We start from the raw sequence: 26,916 nt of genomic DNA on the forward strand, positions 1-26,916 counted from the left end.
TTCTCCCACATTTCCATCATCTAAACTCTTAAGTCCTTCAAGTTTAAATTGTACCTCCTCTTGAAATATCTCCTCAGTTCCTGTTTTACCTGAATAGAATTAATAAATCTCTCTAAATAGCACTGCATATGCTCTGGAGCCTCATGTACAAGAAGTTCTCAAGCTGTTTCTCCAATATGCAGCCATGTACTCTTTTTATAGTTGTGGGAGTTGGTGCCCTTTCTTTCCCCAACAGGACATGATCAAGAAAGTGTGTAGCTAGATTGCTATCCTATAAACACTGAGAGAGACTGCTTAGAAAAGGGGCCAACTCCATGGACTGCAGAATGAAGACTTGGACAAAATCTGGGTCCTTCATGATTAGATGAACCAACCCTGAAGCTTATCTCTGCACTTTCCAGTCACAAAAACCAGTAAACATCCTTACTCTTAAGCTATATTGTGCTGTATTACAAAGAAAAATGACAACATCAATTCGTATTCCTTATGATTTTGAACACCACAATTTGTTTTATAGATCTACCTACTCTGAGCACGGCTGGATAAATGGAGTGACTTTCACCATAATTTGCAGTTAGAGGTCACTGCTGTTCATCAGGAATACGTGAAAATACTAACTGAATGCTTTATATCCAGGGTTTTTTGATAAGGGCTAATGGTTAATACAAAAAATTTAGAAAATGATCAAACAATAACGGCAAACAAAACCCGTGCTCCTCACATTAAAGAACTTAAAATGTAACTGGGGATTCAGAGATAAAAATAATAGTTATAAAACCACTAACAACTGAGGACAGAAACTGAGTGTAGTTTCTGAATTTGTGGCAAATAGAATCTTACAGAAGTTTACTGTTGGTCAGTTTGGTCGGAGATGTAAATGGGTCTTTGAATCAGACAAGTGGAAAGGAAGAAGGAGAAGACTGCAAGGGAGACAGAGAATGAACAGAACAATCTATAGCATAACTTAGACTACAAAGTTGGGATTTTCAGTTTGAAGCTTATAAACACCATTTCAACCTGTATTTCACTTTTTTTACACTTCAATTTTTTAGAAACATCGAGCAAAAACGTCTGCTCTTCCTCTCATCTCTGTAAAAACTTCGTTGTCAATAAGGATCGGCTTCCACAAGCTGAAGACATTATCATTACTCAAGGTGATCTGGAAGCAATGCTAAAGTCATGACAGAGTAAACTGTGTTTCACTATACTTTTTTTTTCCTTTCCGCTGGCTGAGGGAACAAATAGATCAATACTCTTCAGCATGAGAATTTTGCAGTGAAATTACCATTTGTAACAAACAGCAACAAAAAAGTCTTAAGCATGCCCTGTCACTTTCAGTCTAGGAGAAAATGCGCTAATAAACTTTTACCCTTGGGTCGTCTTTGACAACAGGCAATACCATGCCAGCTCTTATTAAAGACTATTCATATCACTGGCCCAAAAATTTCCTTTAAAATTACCATCTTTTTTATCCATGTAACAGGATGTCAGTTTTAAAAGTGCTAATGAGAGACAGGGCCTGTCACCAATAGCTAATTCTCAGCATTGTTTCAACACCAAGACAGCCTACCCCCAAGGGTATGCTTTTGGCTAAGAATATTTATTTGGCGGTTATCTAGGCAAATAAGAAAATGTATTCCTCTATATTGGTGTTCAAATAAAACAGCAAGCAAAGTATCACTTATAACTACAAGATATATACTAACAACCTAAAATATGTTGAAAAGAAAATATAAACTGTCAAATCTACCAAAACCTATTTTTAAAATGTTAGCAGACTCTGGATAACACATTTTAAAGCACCATCGTATTTTAACCCAATATTTACAGTATAAAATCTAAAACAAAATATGTTACCTGTCCGTATTGCCTTTAAAAAATAAAAAGGAAAAAAAAAAAAAAAGCTAAACTTCCTATGAAATTTAAGAAGTCTCCCTTTATAGATTTTGTTGAAATAATTATTTCATAAGTAATACTCCCAGAACAGTGACAATGTAGTTGTCTTCAGGTAACAAAAACCAGGCTTTGATAAAATGATAAAATCTACTTGTAGAATAAAATAAACAAGGAAGACCTCATAATAACAAAGTAATTCCCTTTTAAAATAAACAGGCATAAAATGGCTATCCCAAGGAAGGGACTATATATATAAAGGAAGCACTTGGATAGAAACTTTGACTCTGTCCTCTACAATGTGTCAAATGAACACATCATAAGACCACTTTCTCAAACTATATATAACTTTAAGGTATTCAAAGGAACTTTTGCTGCACTATTAAAAGGCCCTAACTTGTTCATTTGCTGCATATTGGGAATGCACATACAATACCTTAAGACACAACGAGCATAATGACAATAGCACACCCACCTTCTCCTTAATTCATAGCATATTAATCACTCTGAGGATAACCCAAGGACACCTTCAGGCTTTGAACAGTAAGCTCAGGTGAGAGAGGTGCTGGAATGAGGCTCAGCAAAGATAAATATACAAGAAAGTATGTACATGTGATAACTGTCTCTGCCTGAACACCAGAGTCAAATACTATCATATTTTCTTATCATTCAATAAATTGGGCTATGATTTCATGAACTTGTATAGATGCCATGAGCAGACTCTGGAGACATGAGAGAAGTTTAAATAAAAAGAGTCATATCCAATCTACAAAGATACTTTTCTTTGATGACCTATCAGCTCTGACAAGACAAAAGCATACAAGAGACTAATAGCATCATTTAATAATGGTAATGTGTGAGAAAGCTATGGTGGAACAACTGAGCCAAGCATTAGGAGTCAAGAAACATGGGGTTAAATTCTGGATCAGACAATTATTAGATTTTTGTGGCTCTGGGTGAATCATCAAATAGTCTGAATTTCAATTTCCTTCTCTATAAAAGTATTAAAGGTTAAAGTATTAAAATCAAGTAAATCTTGAGACAAAATAATGTATGTAAAAGACACTCGATGTCAAGCATTATAAAATACCTTAACTCGAAGATGGATGTAGCTAATATTCTCCCTGAAGCCTCTGGGCCCTGGCACATGATGTGCTGTCTGCCTGTTAGCACTTATTTCTCCTACCCTTGCTCCCGGACTCCCACCCCTCACCTGGGCAACTTTCTCTCAACCTTCAGGTATTGTCTCAAAGAAGACTCATTCATAAAGGCCTTCCCTGACATCTCTGAGAAATCTCAGCCCAGTTTAGATGTTTTTGTTATGGTCTCCCAAACTTCCTCTTAAAACTATTTACACAGTTTACAATTTTTTTCATTTGTGGGATTATTGATTGATGTTTGATACCTATTACTGAGCTGCTTTTCCTTTAAATTTTCATATGTACGGCATCTGCACTTTTTTAAGGTATTGGTTCAATTGTCACCTTCTCAAAGAGGCCTTCCTAGATCACCTTAATAAAAACCTCAATTCCTATCATTTTGTTTCTTTATTTTTCTTCATTCAGCATAACTTGGGCTTGATACTACATTTTCATTCTTTTTCTATATTGTGTTCCTAACATACCTCAATATTTAATGCCATGTAGTCTAGAACTTTGTATTTTATTGAAAATTGTATCTCTACAATCTGAAACGGCATCTGGAATACAATAGAGACTCAGTAAATTTTGAATGAATGCAATATACACTGTGAACTAGTATTCGTTTTTCTAGCCTTCACCGCAGATGTGCACTGGTATGTCATGATCCCACCCAATATCTCTAGTAACCTTAGTGTCCAAGAATCTGAATAAGGATTTCCTAACAGTTCTAACGTTCTAAGATTGTGTAAGGAACTAGAATTCATGAACATCCACCACTAGATTTTGATACTGGTAAAATTTATAGGTCAATATGGACATAGGACCTTTGACCTTGGCCTCAAAGCCACAATGCTTTGAAGAACAAAAGTAGTATCTGCAGAATTGTTTTAAACAGGAAGAAATAATCTAAAGTTAAATCAAGAACTAGATAATGGTAATATAGAACAAGGTATTTTGTATGTTTAGCCAAATTAGACCTTTTAAAATAGATTCCCTTCAACAGAAACACTTGTTAAAAACTGGACTGACAAACTTTATAACTACATTCTTAAATTTACCTTCAGATATTATCAGAATTTCACAATGGTATGGTTGTTACAGGGATTTCAAATAAAGAATACTGCAGCTTAAAAAATCAATCCAAATATCTATAAAGTTGCTTTTGTTCTAATAAAGCCATCTGATTTTATGAAGTCAAAACAATTTTTCTTTACCTCTCACAATAAGTTGAGCAAAGTTGGACACGCCAGAACCTCGTTCTGACTGAGTTACACAGCGATACAAATCCTGGTCAGTTTTTGTCACTTCTTGCAATCTAAAGGAAGCAGCAAATCTTCTGTGATTGATGTTCTTAGTCTGGGCTACTGGTATATCTTCTCCATTCCGCCTCTGCAACAGAAACCAGTCTTTAAAAAAGGTTTTTAACCTTTCCATAAATCTAAAGCATTTTAACAATCAATATCTGTGATAAATCATTCTTGCTGCTAAGTTAGGGGGAAATGTCCATGTAGATCCACAATTTTTTACCATTGTAATTCAATCAGGAAAGAATGTAGGTAAATATTGGAATCCTTTAAAGGATATAGCGCTGACACTAGGTGTCATGGTTTGAATTATGTCCCCCCAAAAAATGTGTGTGTCTTTGGCTAGGCCATGATTCCTGGTACTGTGTGATTTTCCTGTATGTTGTAAACCTGCCTCTATGATGTTAATGAGGGAGGATGGATGGCAGTTGTGTTAGTAAGGCAGGTCTGGATCTACAAGACTGGATTGTGTCCTGAGGCAATCTCTTGAGATACAAAAGACAGAAGTGAGCAGAGAGACAGGGGGACCTCATACCATCAAGAAAGCAGTGCCAGGAGCAGAGCGCATCCTTTGGACCAGGGTCCCTGCGCAGAGAAGCTCCGGGAACACTGTAGAGAAGAAGGACAACAGAAAAAGCCTTCTCCTGGAGCTGATGCCCTGAATTTGGACTTCTAGCCTACTTTGTGAGAAAATAAACTTCTCTTCATTAAAACCATCCACTTGTGGTATTTCTGTTGTAGCAGCACTAGATGACTAAGACACTAGGGTAATGTCAATTTTCCATAAAATTGCCACTAGCCCAAAGTATATCTGAATTAACAGGACAGTTGACGGTCCCATGGCAAATCGTTCACTGCCCCCAACTTGCCCATTCTCCTACAGTAAATGTGTAAGTTTCTCTTAGCCTTAAAACTAAACATGCATAATAGATTTTCTCCCACCAACACACTGAGGCCATGCCCTATGTATTCCAGTATTCCAAATGTGTAGCATAGCCTACCACAGAATGACAATAAAATACTGATGAATAATGTGGAGTCAAACCAAAATCTGTATTCTTTGCAAACATCTATATCTTTGGCATTACAGTCTATTTATACCATTTCAAGGAAGTAACAAAAAGAACCTAAATGCTAAAAGCATTCCCGTCCACATTCAAAATTAAATATTAGAAAATATATTTATGATATCAGGGTATCTCACACAAGACCAATAAGCATAAACTATAAAGAAAATGATTGAAGTATTTAACTTTAATAAAATTTACTACTTCTACACGTTGAAAAGCATCATAAATACGGTGAGAACTCAAGCCACCAATGTGATCTTTGTCATGGAAATAACCATCACAGGATAAATATTCAGGACATGTAAAGATCTTGAACAGTTCAATAAGAAAAAAGATCAACAATCATATCAAAAAATGGACAAGTTATCAAAACAGAAAATATATGGCCAATAAAATTAAAAGAGATCCACAATCTGAATTTTTAAACTTCTATATGTCAAAGATACCACAAAGGACAGAGGAAAGTCGCAACAGAGAGAATTGTTCATGACCTTCAACCTTAATTCTTGTCGGTGAAATGCTAAGTAAAACATTGAGCTATATTTTCATACTACTCAATATGAGGGAAAAAAAAACTAAAATTATGAGGGGAAGTATAAAGTGTTAGTCATTTTAGAAAACAATTTGTTAATATCTAGTAAGGTTGAAGATGAACAAACCACAGGACCCAGCAATTGTATGTGTGGATTTCTACATTCGAATTACTCTTGCATATGTGATCAAGGAGACATGTATAAGACTGTTCAACTCAGCATTGTTCATAAGAGTTAAAGATGGGAAAGATCCAAATATCTATAGGTAGGAGAATGGATAAATAAACTGTGATTTATTCATTCAATAAAATATAATGTAGCACCTCCTGAAAATAAAATTACCTATGCTCATTGAAAGACTTCATCAAAAGAGTAAAAAGAGATACTACAGACTGGGAAAAAAATCTTCAGGAATGACATATCTGACAAGAGTCTAACCTCTAAAATATACAGAAAATTTCATCAACTCAATAGCAAAAAGACAAACAAACCAATTAAAAAGTGGGCAAAGGACATGAACAGACACTTCACCAAAGAGGACATTTAAGTAGCCAACAAACACATAATAAGATGTTCAGGATCATTAACCATTACAGAGATGCAAATTAAAACCACGACACTATCTCACCTCTGCAAAAATGGCAGTGATCAAAAAAACAGAAAACAATAAATGCTGGTGAGGTTACAGGGAGATTGGAACCCTGCTCCACTGCTAGTGGGATTGTAAATTGGTTCAACTACTATGGAAAACAATATAGCGCTTCCTCAAAAAGCTAAAATAAAATTACCCTATGACCCAGTAATCCCACTACTAAGCATGTACACTAGAAATCTAATAGCAGTGAAATGAATAGAAATATGCAAACCTATGTTCATTGCAGCATTACTCACAAAAGTAAAAAGATGGAAACAACCTAAGTGTCCAACAACACGAATGCATAAACATATTGTGGTACATGCAAACAGTGGAATATTATGCACCCATAAAGAATAATTATAAGTTCTCAAAATATATTACAACATGGATGAATATGCAGGACATTATGCTTTGTGAGATAAGTCAACCACAAAAGGACAAATACTGATCTCATAATTATAAAATGACAAGAATAGGTATACATATAGAAAGCACCATTCATTGCTAGTTACCAAGGATGGCAGGGAGAGGAAGGGGCAATTACTTTCTAGACAGTAGACACTTGTTGGTTTTGGTGATGGGAAAGACAATATAAAATAAAACTGAAGTCATCACAACTTGAGCGAAGTAAATGATGACACTAAGAGGTACACAAGAATAAGGGACAATTTTGCAAATTATAGAATATATACAATTTTGCAACTACAGAAATAACTAAAAAAATGTGTGGTCATGTAAATACATATGTATGCATATATACGTATAAACCCACCCACTGCCATCAAGTTAATTTCAACTCATAGTGACCCCGTAGGGTTTCTGAGGCTACAAATCTCTACGGAAGCAGGCTGCCACATCTTTCTCCTGCAGAGCAGCTGATGGTTTTTGAACTGCTGACCTTTTGGTTAGTAGTCGATAGCTTTAACCACTGTGCACCATCAGGGCTCCTTATATATAGTATAGGAAGGCACATATGAATAGATGGATATGTATGTACAGGTGTATCTGTAGGCATATGCATACACATTGTATGTGTGCTGCACATATACTCATATGAAAAATAAAGCACATAGGGGGCCCAGTTATGGATACTTCCTAGATATAACCAAACACCTCACAGGATTGGTTTACTGGGTTTGACAGCTTAGGACCACAGTCTCAAAGGGCAACTCGGTCAATTGGCACAATATAGTTCATAAGATAATGTTCTACATCCTAGTTTGGTGAGTAGCACCGGGGTATTAAAAGCTTGCAAGTGGCCCTCTAAGGTACAACTATAGATCTCTGATCCTCAGGCACAAAAGAGAAAGAAAGAAACTAAAGACTCAAAGAAGAAACTAGTCTACAGGACTAATAGTCAATGAGAACCAGTGCCTCACCTACCTTGAGACCAGAAAAACTAGATGGTGTCCAGCTACCACTACTGACCGTTCCAACCAGGGACACAATAGATGGTCCCAGACAGAATGGGAGAAAAATGTAGAACAAAACTCAAATTCCTAAAAACAAAACCAGACTTCCTGGACTGGTAGAGGCTAGAGGAATTCCTGAGACTATCACTCAAGGATATTCTTTAAATATGGAACTCTAACGATTCCCAGAGGTCACCTTTCAGCCAAATGACAGATTAGCTCGTAAAATAAATAATAACACCAGTGAGTACGGTGCTCCTGTAAATAATCATCTAAATGAAACCAAATGCTAAATATTTACCTGAGACCAAAGGTGAGAAGGTAAGGAGGGACAGGGAAGCTGGATCAATGGAAACAGAACAACCAGAATGGAAATAATGACAATGCTGGCACATTGTGAAAAAGTAACCAAAGTCACTCAACATGTATAGAAATTGTTAAATGGGACCCTAAATTGCCGTGTAAATTTTCACCAAAAACACAATAAAATATTAAAGAAAAATACAATGTAGCTATTAAACTCAGTAAACTAGGTGTATGATGGTAAGTGTTAAAAAGCTAGTTCTCCAGCCAAAAGAATAAAGCACCAGTTGTAGCATTTGTCCATTTCTGTGGTGTAAAAAGTTTCACCATGGCTAATTTCAAATTACCAATGTGTCAACTGGCTCTCAACATTTCTGAAAATTAACAGTCTACTCTTACAAGCTGGTGCTCACCAGCTCCAGCATTCTACTGACTATAACTACAAGTATGCATACTTAAATTTAAAAAAAAGCATTCCTTAACTAAAATGTTAACTTCTGTTATATTAAGGATGCATGTACATTAGTGGCTATTTTATTGTTTTGTATAACTTTTTCTGTTTGAAATATTTTGTACTTTTAAAATAAAAGTACATAGTGAAGGGGGTACTCTATTTTCTAAACAGTTTTTTTTTTAATCTTGAGATGTACTATATCTCTTTAATGACTCTTCTCCATATCTGAAATGACACATTCAATCATTTTATGTATTTTATATATGTATGCATATGCATACATGCACACCTAAGTACACAATGTCCCAGTTACAATTTTTCATTCTTTCAGTGTTTTCTTAATTCTTCTTTCCTCACCTGCCAATTTCCTGACTATGGTACTAGGACCTCTCCTCATTCCACTGGAAAATAGGGAAAAGAAAAAGCAGCTCATGCCCAAAAGCCCAGAGATATAAATCCATAAAATCAGCCTAAATGTTCTTTATCTACAAACCACATAAAGTTAAAGTTATTAAATATGCAAATCTCAGACTCCACTGTTTTTTTTTTTTTTTTTTTCGTTCTTGTTATGTGCTGTCAAGTCGGTTCCAACGCACAGCTAACATACATAGAACAGAATGAAATGCTGCTGGGTCCTGTGCCATCCTCACAATGGTTGCTGTGTTTGAGTCCACTGTTGCAGCCACTGTGTCAATCCATCTCATTGAGGGTCCTCCTCTTTTTCACTGACCTTCTGCTTTAGCAAGTATGATACCTTTCCCCAGGGACTGATCCCTTCTGATAACATGTCCAAAGTACATAAGATGAAGTCTCTCTCCACCCTTGCTTCTAAGGAGCATTCTGGCTGTACTTCCAAGATAGATTTGTTCGTTTTTCTGGCAGTTCATGGTATACTCAGTATTCTTCACCAACACCATAATTCGAATATGTCAATTCTTCTTCAGTCTTCCTTATTCATTGCCCAGCTTTCGAATGCATGAGGCTATTGAAAACATCACGGCTTGGGTCAGGGGCTCCTTAGTCCTTAAAGTGACATCTTTTCTTTTTAACACTTCAAAGAGGTCTTTTGCAGCATATTTGCCTGGTGCCATATATACTTTGATTTCCTTACTTCTGCTTCCATGGGTGTTGACTGTGGATCCAAGTAAAATGAAATCCCTGACAACTTTAATCTTTTCTCGGTTTATCATGATGCTGCTTATTGGTCTAGTTGTGAGATTTTTTTGTTTTCGTTATGTTGAGGTGTGATCCATATCAAAGGCTGTGGACTTTGATCTTCAGTAAGTGCTTCAAGTTCTGTTTACTTTCAGCAAGCAAGGTTGTTTCACCTGCATAACACAGGTTATTAACAAGTCTTCTCCCACTCCTGACGTCCGGCTCTTCCTCATATAGTCTGGCTTCTCAGATTATTAGCTCAGCATATAGATGGATTAAGTATGTCCCCATGAGTTGGAATTGACTCAACAGCAACAGGTTTCCAATTAGTATACCATTACTTCTATGCAATCTATTAAATTAGAAGGCAGATCAGGACGCTTCATTCCTTACTCCCTTAGACACTCTCACTTCTCTTCCTTTATCGTGCCCCTGAAGAAGCTCTCTTAACCTTCTGTCACCTTTGGTCCTGCATTTGTATTTCTCAGTCTTTAGTCAAAACCACCCAATTCCTGATGCTTGCTCTGCCTTATGAACATTCTTGCTTGAGTGAACACACACCCACCTCTTTTAACACCATGCTTGTCAAAAATTCTTCTTTTTTTGTGAAGAGATTCTCGGTACCATTAATCTTTCCCTCTCAATATCAGTCCATCTTTTCATCATAATTGATATTCTTCTCACAATACTGTTTTCCTCCAAACTTTTCTCAAAGGTGGGCACATTTTCTTCTACTATCATACACTCCTTCAGGAAGTGGATAACATTATCCTGGTCCTAACGTGCAGACCACTCTTTCACCATCTCACTAAACAACTTCTCAACCTCTGTGTTATGGACTGAATTTTGTTCCCCAAAAACAACAACAATTAAAAAACAAAAAAATCTGTGAATGTCACCCTGTTTGGAAACAAGAATTTTTCTTTTGCCATGTTAATAAGGTCATACAGGAGGTAGGGTGGATCCTAAATCTAATTCCTTCTGAGTGGTATCTTGTAAAAAGGGAAAACACACACAGAGAGAGACACACACACAGGGGTAAACATCATATGACAGTGGAGGCAGACAAATCTATTCATAGAAAAACAATGGCAAGGATTGCCAGCAGCCTCCAAAACTAGGAAAGAGGCCCACAGTAGGAAAAGACGTGGCTGAAGCCCTGGTTTTGACTTCCAGCCTCCAGAATGTAAGAAAATAAGTTTTTGTTCTTTAAAGCCATCCACTTTGTGGAATTTTATTGTGGCAGCCCTAGAAACTAAGATGTTGTCTATAGCTACATAAATATACATTTTTTCTTCCATCATATCAAATACGTATTATCTTCATTTATTGATGCTCAAATAATTTGTTAAAATGAATGAAAAACAAAAATATAGGATACACATTATTTCTGTAATTAATGAGCACATTAGACTTAGGTGTTATTTGTCTCTTGAAATAAATTAAAAATAAAATTATTATAATCATAAAATTCAGAATTAATTTCAGTAAACATTTAAAATATACCTCCTGGTATTATGATAGCTGTTACTAGGTTCTATCACTTCTCTCTCATACAAACCCACTTTGACAGTCATTTCCATTTAACAGTCATAAAATCAAAATTCACGTAGTTGAGAAATATGATACATAGAGGAGGTGGGGCCAAGATGGCAGAATAGTCAAATACTTCCTGTGGTACCTCTTATAACAAAGACCCAAAAACACAAATGAATCGATTATATATGACAGTTTAGAAGCCCTGAACTTCAAAGACAAAATTGAGGAGTTGAAATGAGCAGCAGAGTGAGGGAGAGACAGTTCAGAAGTAGCAAAGAAGTGCCAGACTTGACCTAGCCGGCACCCGGCAGGCTGGATAGTTTGGCGCATGTGGGCTGAGGCAAGTAGTTGTGCTTGGGATGCATTATACTACATCGGGAGAAATCAAGTGGCAGAGACTCTACACAAGCCTCTAGAGCCAGGGGGAAGTGGCACTGCATCTGTGAAAGTTAAGTGCAAGCATATAACCTACTGCATGGGATCGAAATAACCATTTCCCATTTGGGAATTCCGTAACAGAGAAGTGCCTCTCTAACCCTCCTCCACCCCATCTGCTCTGCTCTGGTGCCAGTCCAGCCGTGTTGAGCAGTTGCCATGTCCCTAGGCCAGAAGTGTGTCCCATCACGCCTGAGTTGGTCTCCCGACTTTGAGAAGGGAACAACTAAAGAAACAAACAAAAGGAAGAAACCTCCATCTTCCCTAAGCTGGGAACTCAGGGCAAACCATGCTCAAACCAGTCTACTAGCTTTAAAAAATCACCATGCCCCTTACCCGGGAACTCAGGGCAGGCACAGCCCCTTTGCCTAGACATAGGCATAAAGGGTCCATGGACTTCAAATGCCATTCACCCCTGCCTAGACCTGTGTGGACCCATTCAACATCATAGGCCCTCATTACCATAGTACAGCAGGGTATATACTTGAAGCCTGTTTTCAACTGCAACAGCTAAGGAGGAGTGGCAGATTCGTGACATTTGACACAACCCTGCCCATTACATGAGGTTGTCATCCACCCACATCAAGGGCCTGAGGACTGGCAGCTTCACGCATCCAACCTAGCCACCTATGACAGGGGTCTGAGAATAACTGGTGCCCCCCCAGTCCTTACAGTCAACAGTAATGGGTGCCCAAAGTCCTACTACAAAACCCACCCAGCTAGGTGTTCTAGGGGATAGGGACACGCCTTCTACCTAGGTACTCAGGGGCAGCTGTCAGCACACTACCTTGTGCAGCAAATAACCCCCTACTGTGATGAGAAACCTGTGCCTACTCCATTTACCCCTACATAGCCCTGCTCATCTGGGACTATAGGTGAGAGCCTTCACCACACACTCAGTGACCGACAACCTGGACACCTGAGCTGAATCCACACAAGAAAAGAAAATGGACTCCTAGGCTCACACTCCAAGTAGCAGCTCTAACAACCTGGTGACAAGAAGTAAGACCATCAAAGACACCAATAATCAAAGTGGCTCACACACCCAGCCTACTTGGGCATACCAAAACAAGAAAACAAGAAGCTAGGACACAGTAAGCCAATATATGATAAATAAAAATAATAACTTATTAATGTCAATATCAAATCACATAAAGAGGCAGGCTATGATGGCTCCAGCAAGCAGCCACCACAAAGAACCAGGAAAACTCCCAGAGGAAGAGAAGGTCTTGGAATTACGGGAGGTCAAATTCAAAAGATTAATATGCAGAGCTCTTCAAGAGATCAGGAAGGAGGTCAAGCAAAACTCAGACCCAGCCAAGGAACACACAGACAAAGCAATAGCGGAATTTAGGACAGCTACACAAGAGCAGAATGACAAATTAGCAGACTTCTAGAATCTATAGAGAGGCAGCAAAATAGAAATCCAAAACATTAACAATAAAATTTCAAATTAGACAACTCAATAAAAAGTCATAGGAGCAGAATTGAGGCAATGGATGTCAGATTTAGACAGACTGAATTGATAAAGCACTTGACAACAATTTACTTGAGGAAAAATCAGATAAAAGAATTTAAAAAAATGAAGAAACCCTAAGAATTATGTTGGATTCTATCAAGAGGAATAATCCATGAGTGACTGGAGTACCAGAATGGGGGGGTGGGGGGAATAACAGAAAATACAGAGAACTGTTGAAGATTTGCTGGCAGAAAACTTCCCTGATATCATGAAAGACAAGAAGATATCTATCCAAGAAGCTCATCGAAACCCAAACAGTATATATCCAAAAAGAAGGTCACCAAGACATACTATAATCAAACTTGCAAAAACCAAAGATAAAGAATTTTAAGAGCGGCTAGAGATAAATGAAAAGTCACCTACACACAAGAATCAATAAGATTAACCTCTGAGTACTCAGCAGGAACCATACAGGCAAGAAGGCATTGGATGACATATATAAAGCCTTGAGGGAAAAAAATTGCCAGCTAAGATTTATATACCCAGTAAACTGTTTCTCAAATATGAAGGTGAAATTAAGGCATTTCCAGACAAACAGAAGTTGAAGGAATTTTTAAAAACAAAACCAAATTACAAGAACTACTAAAGGGAGTCCTCCAGCTAGAGAATCAATAACATCAGATAACAACCCAAGACTGGAACACAGGACAGAAAAACCAGATATTAACCTAGATAGGGATATCACAAAAATAAGTCAAACCTAAACCACTGAAAACAGGGAAACTGAGACATCAATATGTAAAAGAAGACAACACTAAAACAAAAAAGAGGAACTAAATACTGCATTCAAAGAATTTTTATATAGAAAGAAAGTTAAGGTGATATCAAGAAAAAAAATGATTGCTTTAAACTTAGAAAAAATAGAGGTAAAATTTAAGGCAACCACAAAGGAAACTAACAAATCTACACATCAAAATAAAAAAGAAGAAAAATATAAAGACTCAGCAAATACAAAATAAACAATGAAAAAGATGAAAAGAAAATACATAAAGAAAAATGACTCAGAACAGAAAATTAAGTGGAACAAAGAAACTGTCAACACCACAAAAAAAAAAAAAAAAACCATAAAAATGACAGCACTAAACTCATACCTATCAATAATTAAACTGAATGTAAATGGATTAAATGCACATGGTCCATCTATATGCTGCCTGCAAGAGACACATCTTAGACTCAAAGACACAAATAAACTAAAACTCAAAGGATGGAAAAGAATATATCAAGCAAACAACAACTAAAAAGAACAGGAAAGACAATATTAATCTCATACAAAATAGACTTTAAAGCAAAATTCCACACAAAGGATAAGGAAGAACACTATATAACGATTAAAGGGTCAATACATCATGAAGACATAACCATAATAAATATATACAAATTCAATGACAGGGCTCCAAAATACAAAAAACAAACTCTAACAGTATTGAAAAGAGAAATACATAGCTTCACAACAGTACTAGGAGACTTCAATACAAAACTTTCAATGAAAGACAGAACATCCAGAAAGAAGCTCAGTAAAGACACAGAAGATCTAAATGTCACAATCAACCAACTCGATTTAACAGACATTTACAGATAATCCCGCTCAACGTCAGCCAAGTATACTTTCTTTTCCAACGCACATGGAACGTTCTCCAGAATAGACCACATATTAGGCCACAAAGCAAGCCTTAACAGAATCTAAAACATCAAAATATTACAAAGTATCATTTCTGACCATAAAGCCATAAAAGCAGAAATCAATAACAGAAAAGGCAAGGAAAAAAAAACCAAATACATGGAAACTGAACAGCACCTTGCTCAAAAACTACTGGTTATAGAAGAAATTAAGGACAGAATAAAGAAATTCACAGAATCAAATGAGAATGAAAACACATCCTACCAGAACCTTTGGGACACAGCAAAAGCAGTGCTCAGAGATCAATTTATAGCAATAAATGAGCACATCCCAGAAGAAGAAAGGGACGAAATTGAAACATTAACCGTGCAATGTGAATAAATAGAAAGAAAGCAGCAAAAGAAGCCCTCCAGCACCAGAAGAAAGGAAATAATAAAAATTCCAGAAGAAATAAATGAAATAGAGAATAGAAAAACAACTGAAAGAGTCAACAAGATCAAAAACTGGTTCTTTCAAAAGCTCAACAAAATTGATAAACCATTGGCCAAACTGACAAAAGAAAAACAGGAGAGGAAGCAAATAACCAGTATAAGAAATGAGATGGGCAATATCATAACAGACCCAACTGAAATTAAAAGAATCGTAACAGAATACTATGAAAAATGGTACTCTAACAAGTTTGAAAACCTAGAGGAAATGGAGAAATTTCTAGAAACACACTACATACCTAAACTGACACAAACAGAGGTAGAAAAACTAAATGAACCAATAAAAAAAAGAAGAGATTGAAGAGGTAATAAAAAAAACTCCTAACAACAACAACAAAAAAAACCCTGGCCCTGACAGCTACACTGGAGAATTCTACCAAACTTTCAAAGAAGAGTTAACACCACTACTACTAAAGGTATTTCAGAGCATAGAGAAAGATAGAATACTTCTAAATTCATTCCATGAAGCCAGAATAGCCTTGATATCAAAACAAAGTAAAGACACCACAAAAAAAGAAAATTACAGACCGATACCCCTCATAAACATGGACGTAAAAATCCTCAACAAAATTCCAGCCAATAGAATTCAACAGCATATTGAAAAGATAATTCATCATGACCAAGTGAGGATCATACTAGTTTTGCAGTATGGTTTGACATTAGAAAAATAATCAATGTAATCCATCACATAAATAAAACAAAAGAACTGCATGATCTTACCAATCAACGCAGAAAAGGCATTTGACAATGTCCTACACCCATTCATGATAAGAACTCTCAGCAAAAAAGGAATAGAAGGGAAATTCCTCAACATAATTAAGGGCATTTATACAAAGCCAACAGCCAACATCATCCTAAATGGAGAAAGTCTGAAAGCATTCCCCTTGAGAACAGGAACCATACAAGAACACCCTTTATCATCACTCTTATTCAGTATTGTGCTGGAGGAGGTCCTAGCCAGAGCAATAAGGCAAGACAAAGAAATAAAGGGCATCCAAACTGGTAAAGAAGAAGTAAAAGTATCCCTATTCCCAGATGATATGATCTTATACACAGAAAACCCCAAAGAATCCACAAGAAAACTACTGGAACTAGTAGAAGATTTCAGCAAAGTATCAGAATATAAGATAAACACACAAAAATCAGTTGGATTTCTCTACACCAAAAAGAGAACTTCCAAGACGAAATCACCAAACTGATACCATTTATAATAGCCCCCAAGAAGATAAAATATTTAGGAATAAATCTAACCAGAGACGTACAAGGCCTATACAAAGAAAACTGCAAGACACTACTGCAAGAAACCAAAAGAGACCCAAATAACTGGAAAAACATACCATATTCATGAATAGGAAGACTCAACACTGTGAAAATGTCAAGTCCACCCAAAGCAATCTATAGATACAATGCAATCCTGATCCAAATTCCAAGACATTTTTTAATGAGAAGGAGAAACAAATCACCAACTTCATATGGAAAGGGAAGAGGCCTCAGATAAATAATGTATCACTGAAGAAGAACAAAGTGGAGGCCTCACACTACCTGATTTTAGAACCTATTATACCGCTACGGTAGTCAAAACAGTCTGGTACTGGTACAACAAGAAGATATGTAGACCGGTGGAATAGAATTGAGAATCCAGACATAAATTCATCCACCTATGAGCAGCTGATATTCGACAAAGGCCCAAAGTCTGTTAAATGAGCAAATGACAGTCTGTTTAACAAATGGTACTGGCATAACTGGATAACCATCTGCAAAAAAAAAAAAAAAGAAAAGAAATAGAAACAAGACCTATACCTCACACCATGTACAAAAACTAACTGAAAATGGATCAAAGACCTAAATATAAAATCTAAAGCGATAAAGATGATGGAAGAAAAAACAGGGACAACACCAGGAGTCTTAACACATGGCATAAACAGAATACAAACCATAAGTAACAATGCACAAACACCAGAAGAGAAACTAGATAACTGGGAGCTCCTAAAAATCAAACATTATGCTCATCAAAAGACTTCACCAAAAGGGTAAAAAGAGAACCTACAGACTGGGAAAAAGTTTATGGCTGGGGCATATGCAATAAGGGTCTAATTTCTAAAATCTACAAGATAGGGAAACACCTCAACAACAAAAAGATCAGTAACTCAATTAAAAAATGGACAAAGAATATGAACAGACACTTCGCCAAAGAAGACATTCAGGTGGCTAACAGATACATGAGGAAATGCTCATGATCATTAGCCATTAGAGAAATGCAAATCAAAACTACAATGAGATACCATCTTACCCCAGCAAGGCTGGCAGTGATCCATAAAACACAACATAAATGTTGGAGAGGTTGTGGAGAGACCAGAACACTTATGCACTGCTGGTGGGAACGTAAAATGGTACAACCACTTTGGAAATAGATTTGGAGCCTCCTTAGGAAGCTAGAAGTAGAAGGTCTATAGGATCCAGCAAACCCACTCCTTGGAATACATCCTAGAGAAATAAGAGCTTTCATACAAATAGATACATGCACATCCATGTTAACTGCACCACTGTTCAAAATACCAAAAAGATGGAAACAACCTAGGTGCCCATCAACAGACAAATGGATAAACAAATTATGGTACATACATACAATGGAATTCTACACAATGATAAAGAACACTGATGAATCCACAAAACACCTCAGAACATGGGTGAATCTGAAAGGCATTAGGCTAAGCAAAATTAGTTTGTCACAAAAGGACAAATATTGTATGAGACCACTATTATAAGAACTCCAGAAAAGGTTTAAACACAGAAGAAAACATTCTTTGATGGTTACGAGGGTGGGGAGGGAGAGAGAGGGGAATTCACTAACTAGATAGTAGACAAGAATTATCTTAGGTGAAGGGAAGGACAGCACACAAGAGGAAGTCAGCACAACTGGACTAAACCAAAAACTAAGAAGTTTCCTAAACACAACCAAACACTTTGAGTGATAGAGTAGCTGGGGCTGGAGCCTGGGGACCACGGTTTCAGGGGACATCTAGGTCAACTGACATAACAAAGTTTAGTAAGAAAATGTTTTGCATCCCACTTTGTTGAGTGGCGTCTGGGGTCTTAAAAGCTTGTGAGCAGCCATCAGAGATGCATCAATTGGTCCCAACCCACCTGGAGCAAAGGAGAATGAAGAATACCAAAGACACAAGAAAAATATTAGCTCAAGAGACAAAAGGGCCACATAAAACAGAGACTCCATCAGCCTCAGACCAGAAGAACTAGATGGTGCCCAGCTACCACCAATGACCAGCCTGACGGGGAACACAACAGAGTCCCTGATGGAGCAGGAGAAAGTTGTGGAGCAGAACTCAAATTCATGTAAAAAGACCAGACTTAATGGTCTGACTGAGACTGCAGGAACTCCCGAAGCCATGGCCCCCGGATGCTCTGTTAACCAAGAACTAAAACCATTCCCGAAGCCCACTCTTCAGACAAAGATTAGAGTGGACCATAAAACAGAAAATAATACCCGTGAAGAGTGTGCTTCTTAGTTCAAGCAGATACTCAAGACCAAATGGGTGGCTCCTGTACGGAGGCAGGAGAAGGCAGGAATGGACAGGAGCTGGTTGGATAGACATGGGAAACCCAAGGTGAAAAGGGGGAGGGTGCTGTCACATTATACAGATTACAATTAGTGTCACATAACAATATGTGTATAAATTTTTGTATGAGAAATTAACTTGAGCTGTAAACTTTCGCCTAAAGCATAAAAAAAAAAAAAGAAAAAAAGAAATATGATAATCAATAGGTAGCATGACTAAAACTTCAAGCCAGGTTTAATGACAACAAATCCAGCAATCTTTCCTTCAGAGTAAGACAGTTTTTTATTTGTTTTCAGCATAGGTTCGGTACAATGAATCGATTATTTGTTGTTGAGCCTTAATGAATTCATTGTTCCAATGAGAAAATATAACCTGCTTTACCAGAAATTGTTTTATTTACTCAGGTTCCTGTAAAGCATAATAGTTAGAAGTAGCAACTGACAACATGTGCATTTAAGGAGTCAAGAGTAATGACAACTCTTCCCGTTATAACTCAAAATAATAGGTCTTCACCAGACTACAAGCTATCAATTTACCTCAGTGGGCAGGTCTGCGAAGAAGGAAATAAGTAGTAACGGTAAATTTCTCTCTTATGAAGTGGTGTTTACATATAGTTCTCTAACTTTGTTAAGTTCTTTAGTCCCCATACCTTTTCTATTAACAATGCTAGACTTAAAAATGGGTGTGTGTCCTGATTCTGGTTAATGAGATATAACAAGATACCAGCCAAGGCATTATAGAAAATGTTTCCTCATTTCTAAGAAGACATGCAAGAGACCAGGTTCACTTTTCTTCCCATCGTGATACCTCAAAACGGAAAAGCCAAGAGTGAGTTTAATCTGAGGAAAAAGGTGACACTCTAATCAGGTTCTTGATCATGTCCTTGAAATGGTTTAATTACTCCTAGAGCCCACTTCTCTGTGGCCTTCTTGTTAAGTGTGGTAACATGTTTGATTTTTCAGTTAATTTCACATTGAAAATATCCTTGTTGATACAAGTAGGAATTTAACCAATGTTTGCTCTATTTAATTTGAACAGAAAGAGCAAAAACTCTAAGAAAGCCATACAAATTTTCTATCTCCCAGAATTAGAAAAGCAACGTATAAAAACACACTTATTGTGCTAGTGAACACTGGGACATTAAATGGTCTCAGGCTGAGAAGTTCTTAAAGTGAACATAGATGTTTACAATAAAAATGTAAAGTGTTATATAAGATTGTTTTTGTTTTTCTTTATATTAAATACTATTTACTTTTCAATTTTCAAACTTGCAAATTTTATTCAGAAAAATTGAAATGAGAAAAAACACAAATAAAATAAAATCAGCCATAACCCTATCATTCCAAAATAGCACTGCTAATTTTCTGGTATATGGTCTTCTAGTATTATTTCTATATATTCTGATAGTTTTTTGTTTTTTTTTATTTTTTTATTTTTGGTATTTTAACCAAAAATGAAATCATTCTGAGCATATTATTTTGAAATCTATTTTATATTGTGTAGCACAACTGTCAACATTTTTTTATGTTTGTATTTTTTTCAATACAATTTTAATGCCTCCATAACCAGAAGTACAAACAGAATGCTCTTTAGAAGGAAGGATGGCGAGATTACGTTTTACATACTTTGGACATGTTATCAGGAGGGATCAGTCCCTGGAGAAGGACATCATGCTTGGTAAAGTACAGGGTCAGTGAAAGAGAGGAAGACCCTCAACGAGATGGACTGACATGGTGGCTGCAACAACAGGGTCAAGCATAACAACGATTGTCAGCATGGTGCAGGACCGGGCAGTGTTTCATTCTGTGATGCACAGGGTCGCTATGAGTTGGAACTGACTTGACAGCACCTAACAACAACAACGTAACCAGCTGTGGTTGAGATAATTGAGATCACGGTAACCCCGTGTATATCAGAGCAACACTGTGCATCACAGGGTTTACTAATGGTTGATTTTTTGGAAGTAGATTGTCATGCCTTTCTTCCAAGGTGCCTGTGGGTGGACTCAAACCTCCAGTCTTTCAGTTAGCAGCCCCACATGTTAACAGTTTGCAATAGCCAAGACTTCCAATGCCTTCATATTAATATATAAATGAACCTATATGTAGTTAGGAAACCCTGGTGGCATAGTGGTTAAGTGCTACAGCTGCTAACCAAAAGGTTGGCAGTTTGAATCCAACAGGCTCTCCTTGGAAACTCTGTGGGTCAGTTCTACTCTGTCCTATTGAGTTGTTATGAGTCAGAATCTACTCGACAGCAACGAATTTGGTTTATTTTTTAATAAGTAGTCTATAATTCCTTAGTATTGAACTTCTAAATTGTTTCCAATATTTTGCTCTATAAATAACAATAGAGTAAATATATGTTAAACAAATAATTTTTTTTATAAGGATCAGCACAAAGCTGGTTCCTATGAGGCCAAGGCTAAAGATGTCCCAAATGTCCAACTTTTCCAAACTGCTGAACTACCCCATCATTTCTGACATCTCTAACATCAACTACTCCCTCTCCTCTCAGTACTCTACCTCCCGTGTTTGGGTTCCCTAATTTGCTGCAATGTCTCACAGAACTCATGAACCTATAAAGAAAATGGTACATGTGGTTGTGGAGGCTGACAATCCCAAATCCTTGGGTCAGATGTAGATGTCTCCTGACCCATGTAGCTGCAGGAGCGGACAAACCCAAATCAGCAGTTCAGACCACAGGCTACAGGCTTACAAGGCTGTTGAAGCTAGTGAATCAGGTCAGATGATGGGCTGCTGGTCCATGGGGCTGTGGAGGCCAGTGAATGCCAGAATCAGTAGGTCAGAGAGCAGGCCTCTGGTTCAAGTCCCAAGAACCAGAGGTCAACTGATCACAAACTGAATCCAGATGCAGAGACCAACGGCCCGCCAGGTCACCCACACATATATCTTAGATGCAGGTCACATCCCAGGGAAGGGTGTAACTTAAGTAAGGGTGGGACTTGAGTCATGCCCTCCTGAAAGGCTTTGACCCAAGACACATCCTACACCAATTCTGCCTCATCAACATGTAAAGGTGAGGGAATTTATCTTTTTGGGAGCTGTTGTAAATGGTATTGTTTTCCTGATTTCCTTTTTGGAGTTCTCTTTGGTGGTATAGCGAAATCCAACTGATTTTTTAATACTGATCTTGTACCCTACCACATTGCTGAAACCTTCTATTAGTTCCAGTTGCTTTTTTGTGAACTCTCTGGGATTTTCTAGGTATATAATCACATCATCTGCAAATAGGGATAATTTTATTTCTTCCTTACCCTTTATTTCTCTTTCTTGCCTTATTGCTCTAGATAGGACTTCAAGTACAGTATTGAATAAGGGTAGTGATAAAGGGCATCCTTGTCTGGTTCCTGTTCTCCAGGGGAATGCTTTCAGTCTGTCTTCATTGAGAATAATGTTGGTTGTTGGTTTTGTATATGCGCCCTAAGTATGTTGAGGAATTTCCCATCTATTCCCATTTTGCTGAGGGTTTTTATCAGGAATGGGTGTTGGGCTTTATCAAATGCCTTCTGTTCATTGACTGAGATGATCATGTGAATCTTGTTCTTTATTTTGTTTATATGGTAGATTACATTGCTAGATTTTCTAATGTTGAACCATCCTTGCATACCTGATATGAATCCCACTTGTTCATGAAGGTTTTTTTGTTTTTTTTTGATATGCTGTTGAATTCTACTAGCTAGAATTTTGTTGGGAATTTTTGCATCTATATTCATGAGAGATACTGGTCTATAATTTTCTTTTTTTAGTGTTGTCTTTAACTGACTTTGGTAAGAGGGTTATGATGGCTTCATAGAATGAATTCAGGAGTATTCCTTCCTTTTCTATGTTCTGGAATCATCTGAGTAGTACTGAAGTCAACTCTTCTCTGAATGTTTGGTGGAATTCTCCAGTGAAGCCCTCTGGGCCAGGACTTTATTTTTGTTGGGAATTTTTTATGACTTCTTCAATATCTATTTTTGTTACGGGTCTGTTCAGATTTTCTACCTCAGTTTGTATTACTTTGGTAGGTAGTGTTTTTCCAGAAATTGTCCATTTCTTGTGTGTTTTCAAATTTGTTAGAGTATAATTTTTCATAATATTCCATCATGATTCTTTTTTATTTCAGTTGCATATGTTGTAATGGGTTATCTGCATCGTCTTCTTTAGTTCTGACAAATTGGCCAGTGGTTTGTTAATTTTGATCTTTTCAAAGAACAAATTTCTAGTCTCGTTGAGTCTTTCAATTGTTTTTCTGTTTCATTTATTTCCACTCTATTGTATTTCCTTTCTTCTGGCATCTGTGGGCTTACCTTGCTGCTCTTTTTCTATCTCTTTAAGCTGTAGGGTTAAGCTATTGATTTTGGCCCTTTTTCTTTTTTCTTTTTTTTTGATATAGTTTTTATTGCTATAAATCGACCTCTGAGCACTGCTTTTGCTACGTCCCAAAGGTTCTGGTCTGCTGTGTTTTCATTCCTATTTAATTCTGGAATTTTTTTTTATTCATTTTTAATTTCTTCTATCACCCAGTAGTTTTTAAGAAAGGTTTTATTTAGTTTCAATGTATTTAACTTTTTCCTTGTTCTTCCTGTTACTGATTTCTAATTTTATAGCATTGTGATCATAGAAGATGCTTCATATTATTCCAAAATTTTTGAATTTATTGAGGCTTGCTTTCAGGCCTAAAGTATGGTCTCCTCTGGAGAATAATCCATTTGCACTGTAGAAGAATGTATATTGTGCTGCTCTTGGGTCTAGTGTTCTGTATATGTCTATGAGATCAAGTTGGTTAATTATGTTTTTTAGATCTTATGTATCTTTGTTGAGTTTCTTTTTAGTTGTTCTGTCCTTCATCAAAAGTGGTGTGTTAAAGTCTCCTGCTAATATTGTGAAATTTTCTATTATTTTTTTCAATACTGTTAGAGTATGTTTTATGTATTTTGTAGCTCTGTTGTTGGGTGCATAAGTATTTTTTATGGGTATGTCCTCTTGGTTGACTGACCCTTTAATCATTATATAGTGCGCTTCTTTGTGTCTTATGCTGGATTTTGCCTTGAAGTGTTTTATCAGAGATGAATATAGATTAAATATAGAGACTGATATAATTGATATATCTTTAACTATCCTTTGATTTTTATCTTCGTGTCTAACGTGTGTCTCTCGTAGGCAACATAGTGACAGGTCACTTTTTTTGCCCGCTTTGTTACTCTCTGTCTCTTGACTTGTGCATTTAGTCTATTTCCATTCAGTGTGATTATCGGTAGGTATGAATTTATTGATGTCATTTGGTTGTGTTTTTTTGCGGGGAAGGGTATTGATGGTTTCTTTCTCCTGCTTACTTTTCTGTATTGAGTTCTTTTTGTTTATGCATTTTCTTTTCATTTGCTTTATTGTTGTTGATTTTGTGTTTACTGAGTCTTCATGATTTTCTTCATTTCTATTTTGGTGGGTAGGTTTATCAATTTTCTTTGTGGTTACCCTGAAATTTACCTTTGTCTTCTTAAGTTTAAAACAGACTGTTATATCTTATATCACATTGACTTTCTCTCCATATGGAAGTTCTAAACTATACCATGTATTCCCACTTATTATTTCAAAGTCATCGTCATTTACACATTGACATCTTTGGTTCCCTGTTTTTTAGTCTTGTACCTTTATTTAATTTTTCAGAATTCATTATTTGGATTGGTATCTTAGTGATGCTTTCAGGTTTCTTAGTCTCCATTTGTTCTCTGATGCTGCTGGTTCTCTGTCCGAAGGTCTCCCTTTAATATTTCTTGTAAAGTTGCTCTGGTATTTAAAAATTCCCTTAATTTCTCTTTAGCTAGAAATGCCCTAATTTCACCATCATATTTGAGAGACAGTTTTGTTGGATATATCATTTCTTCGTTGGCAATTTTTTTTCATTCAGGGTTTTATATATGTCATCCCATTGCCTTCTTGCCAGCATGAGTTCTGCTGAGAAATCAGAGCTTAGTCTTATTAGTTCCCCTTTGTAAGTGACAGTTCATTTTTCCTGAGCTACTCTCAGGATTCTTTCATTGTCTTTGGTTTTGGAAAGTTTCATTATGATATATCTTGGTAAATTTCTATTGGGAATCTATCTTGAATGGGGTATGTTGAGCTTCTTGGTTGGATATCTTCTTGTCTTTCATGACATTAAGGAAGTTTTCTGTCAGCAAATCTTCAAAGATTGTCTCTGTGCTTTTTTTTGGCTCCTCCTCCTCTGGAATTCTGATCACACGTGAATTATTTCTCTTGATAGTGCCCCACATTACTTAGGCTTTCTTCATTCTTTTTTCTGATTATTACTCAAATTAGTGTCAAGGGATTTGTCCTCTATTTTGTTGATTCTGACTTCCATTGATTCAATTCAATAGGGGGAAGTGGTGGTGGGCAGGGTCAGGCAGACTAGGTCGCCTGGAGCATTCTCATGCCGCTCATTGGGGAGGGTGGGGGTGGGGCTGGGTGGCTGGGAGCATCTGGGCTACCATCGCTCAGGAGGTTGCAAGGAGGCAATGGCAGATGGGATTAGGTGAGAGGGAAAAAATGGAGTTCAGACTGTATACCTTGCAGTCGGGGGCTACAGGGATGGGTGGCTCTTGCCTCTAATAACCATGAGGGTTGGGGGTAGGGGATCACACTCCTCAAGTCATAGGGCAGGGTTGCCTGGGTGCTTACCATTGGCTGCAGTAAGCAATCAGGAACTGGCCCTGAACAAGTGTTTGTGGGCTGTAGTTCTCATGTCTGAGTAAGGAAGAAGAAGAGTTAGCAATAACACTCTGTGGATCTATCACTCAATGTGTGCCACCTACCCCAACGGTCAGGGACCTCCAACAGCAAGTCACCACGTCTCTGATTCCTGGCTCCCTCTCTACTCTGTGGACTGCAGGATCCTTGGCACTTTCATCATCTCTCCTATACCCTTTCTTCCTAGGTCCAGTTCATGTACTAGTAACCCCACTTCACTCTGGGTATGTCAATACACTTTCTCTATCTCCTCTTAGGAATTTCATGAAGTTACTTTTTTGTGCTGCTCACGCAGGATCACTACTGACTTTGTCTCAAGGTGGCCACACTCTGCTGGGTTGGTTAGCAGGTCCCCTCTGTTCTGTATCTCTCCTTGTTTGCTGTTTTTGATCACTTTCTTCTTCCAATTGTTGTTGTCTGATTCTTTATCTTTTCATTTCATGCTCAGGGTTCCAGGATAGTTATCTCTATCGGTTTCACTTGGTTTCTCAGGTCTTGCTGAAGAGGGATGGCAAGGTGTGTCTGACTAAGCCACCATCAATGCTCCTCCCTCTTGTGCATTCTTTCAACCCCAAATTTATTCTCAGAATTTCAAATTCCAATCTCAATGCAAAGCTGAAAGTAGTTCTTATGTAGGAGGCTTATCCATTAAAATTTATCACACCACCTATTCTCATAGCTAGCCTGGCAAACTACTAGATATGGCTTCCAAATGACAAAATCACCTAAGTTTATTTTTGAGCACAGTCTTGAAGAAGGTGACTAATACTTGACAAAAAGGGAGAGGTGGTAAATATTATCATTCTGATATAAAGCAAGATAACTGTGTGCTGGGCATGGCAAATTACTAGAATTTTTATTAGTAACAAAGTGTAAGAAAAACAATGAAGTCAGCTATTAAACCAAGAAAAGGAGTTTTATCTCAACAAAATTCTAGCCAAAAGAATTAAGCATCATATCAAAAAAATAATACACCACGACCAAGTAGGATTCATACCAGGTATGCAAGGATGGTTAAACATTAGAAAATCAATCAACGTAATCTACCACATAAATAAAAGGAAAGAAAAGAATCACATGATCATCTCAA

At 37.1% G+C, this 26,916-nt stretch overlaps 1 protein-coding gene across 1 annotated transcript in view; it reads right to left on the reverse strand.

Annotated features, from left to right (window-relative positions):
- Positions 1–26,916, reverse strand: part of PTPRK (protein tyrosine phosphatase receptor type K) — a 542,545-nt gene that overhangs the window by 281,464 nt on the left and 234,165 nt on the right. The window contains exon 5 of the mRNA XM_023724464.1: positions 4,250–4,424. Within this exon, the coding sequence (XP_023580232.1) occupies positions 4,250–4,424 (175 nt within the window). The remainder of the gene's footprint in view (positions 1–4,249; positions 4,425–26,916) is intronic.

This window comes from Trichechus manatus, unplaced genomic scaffold (genome assembly GCF_000243295.1).
Source record: "Trichechus manatus latirostris isolate Lorelei unplaced genomic scaffold, TriManLat1.0 scaffold00248, whole genome shotgun sequence".
NCBI lineage: Eukaryota > Metazoa > Chordata > Mammalia > Sirenia > Trichechidae > Trichechus > Trichechus manatus.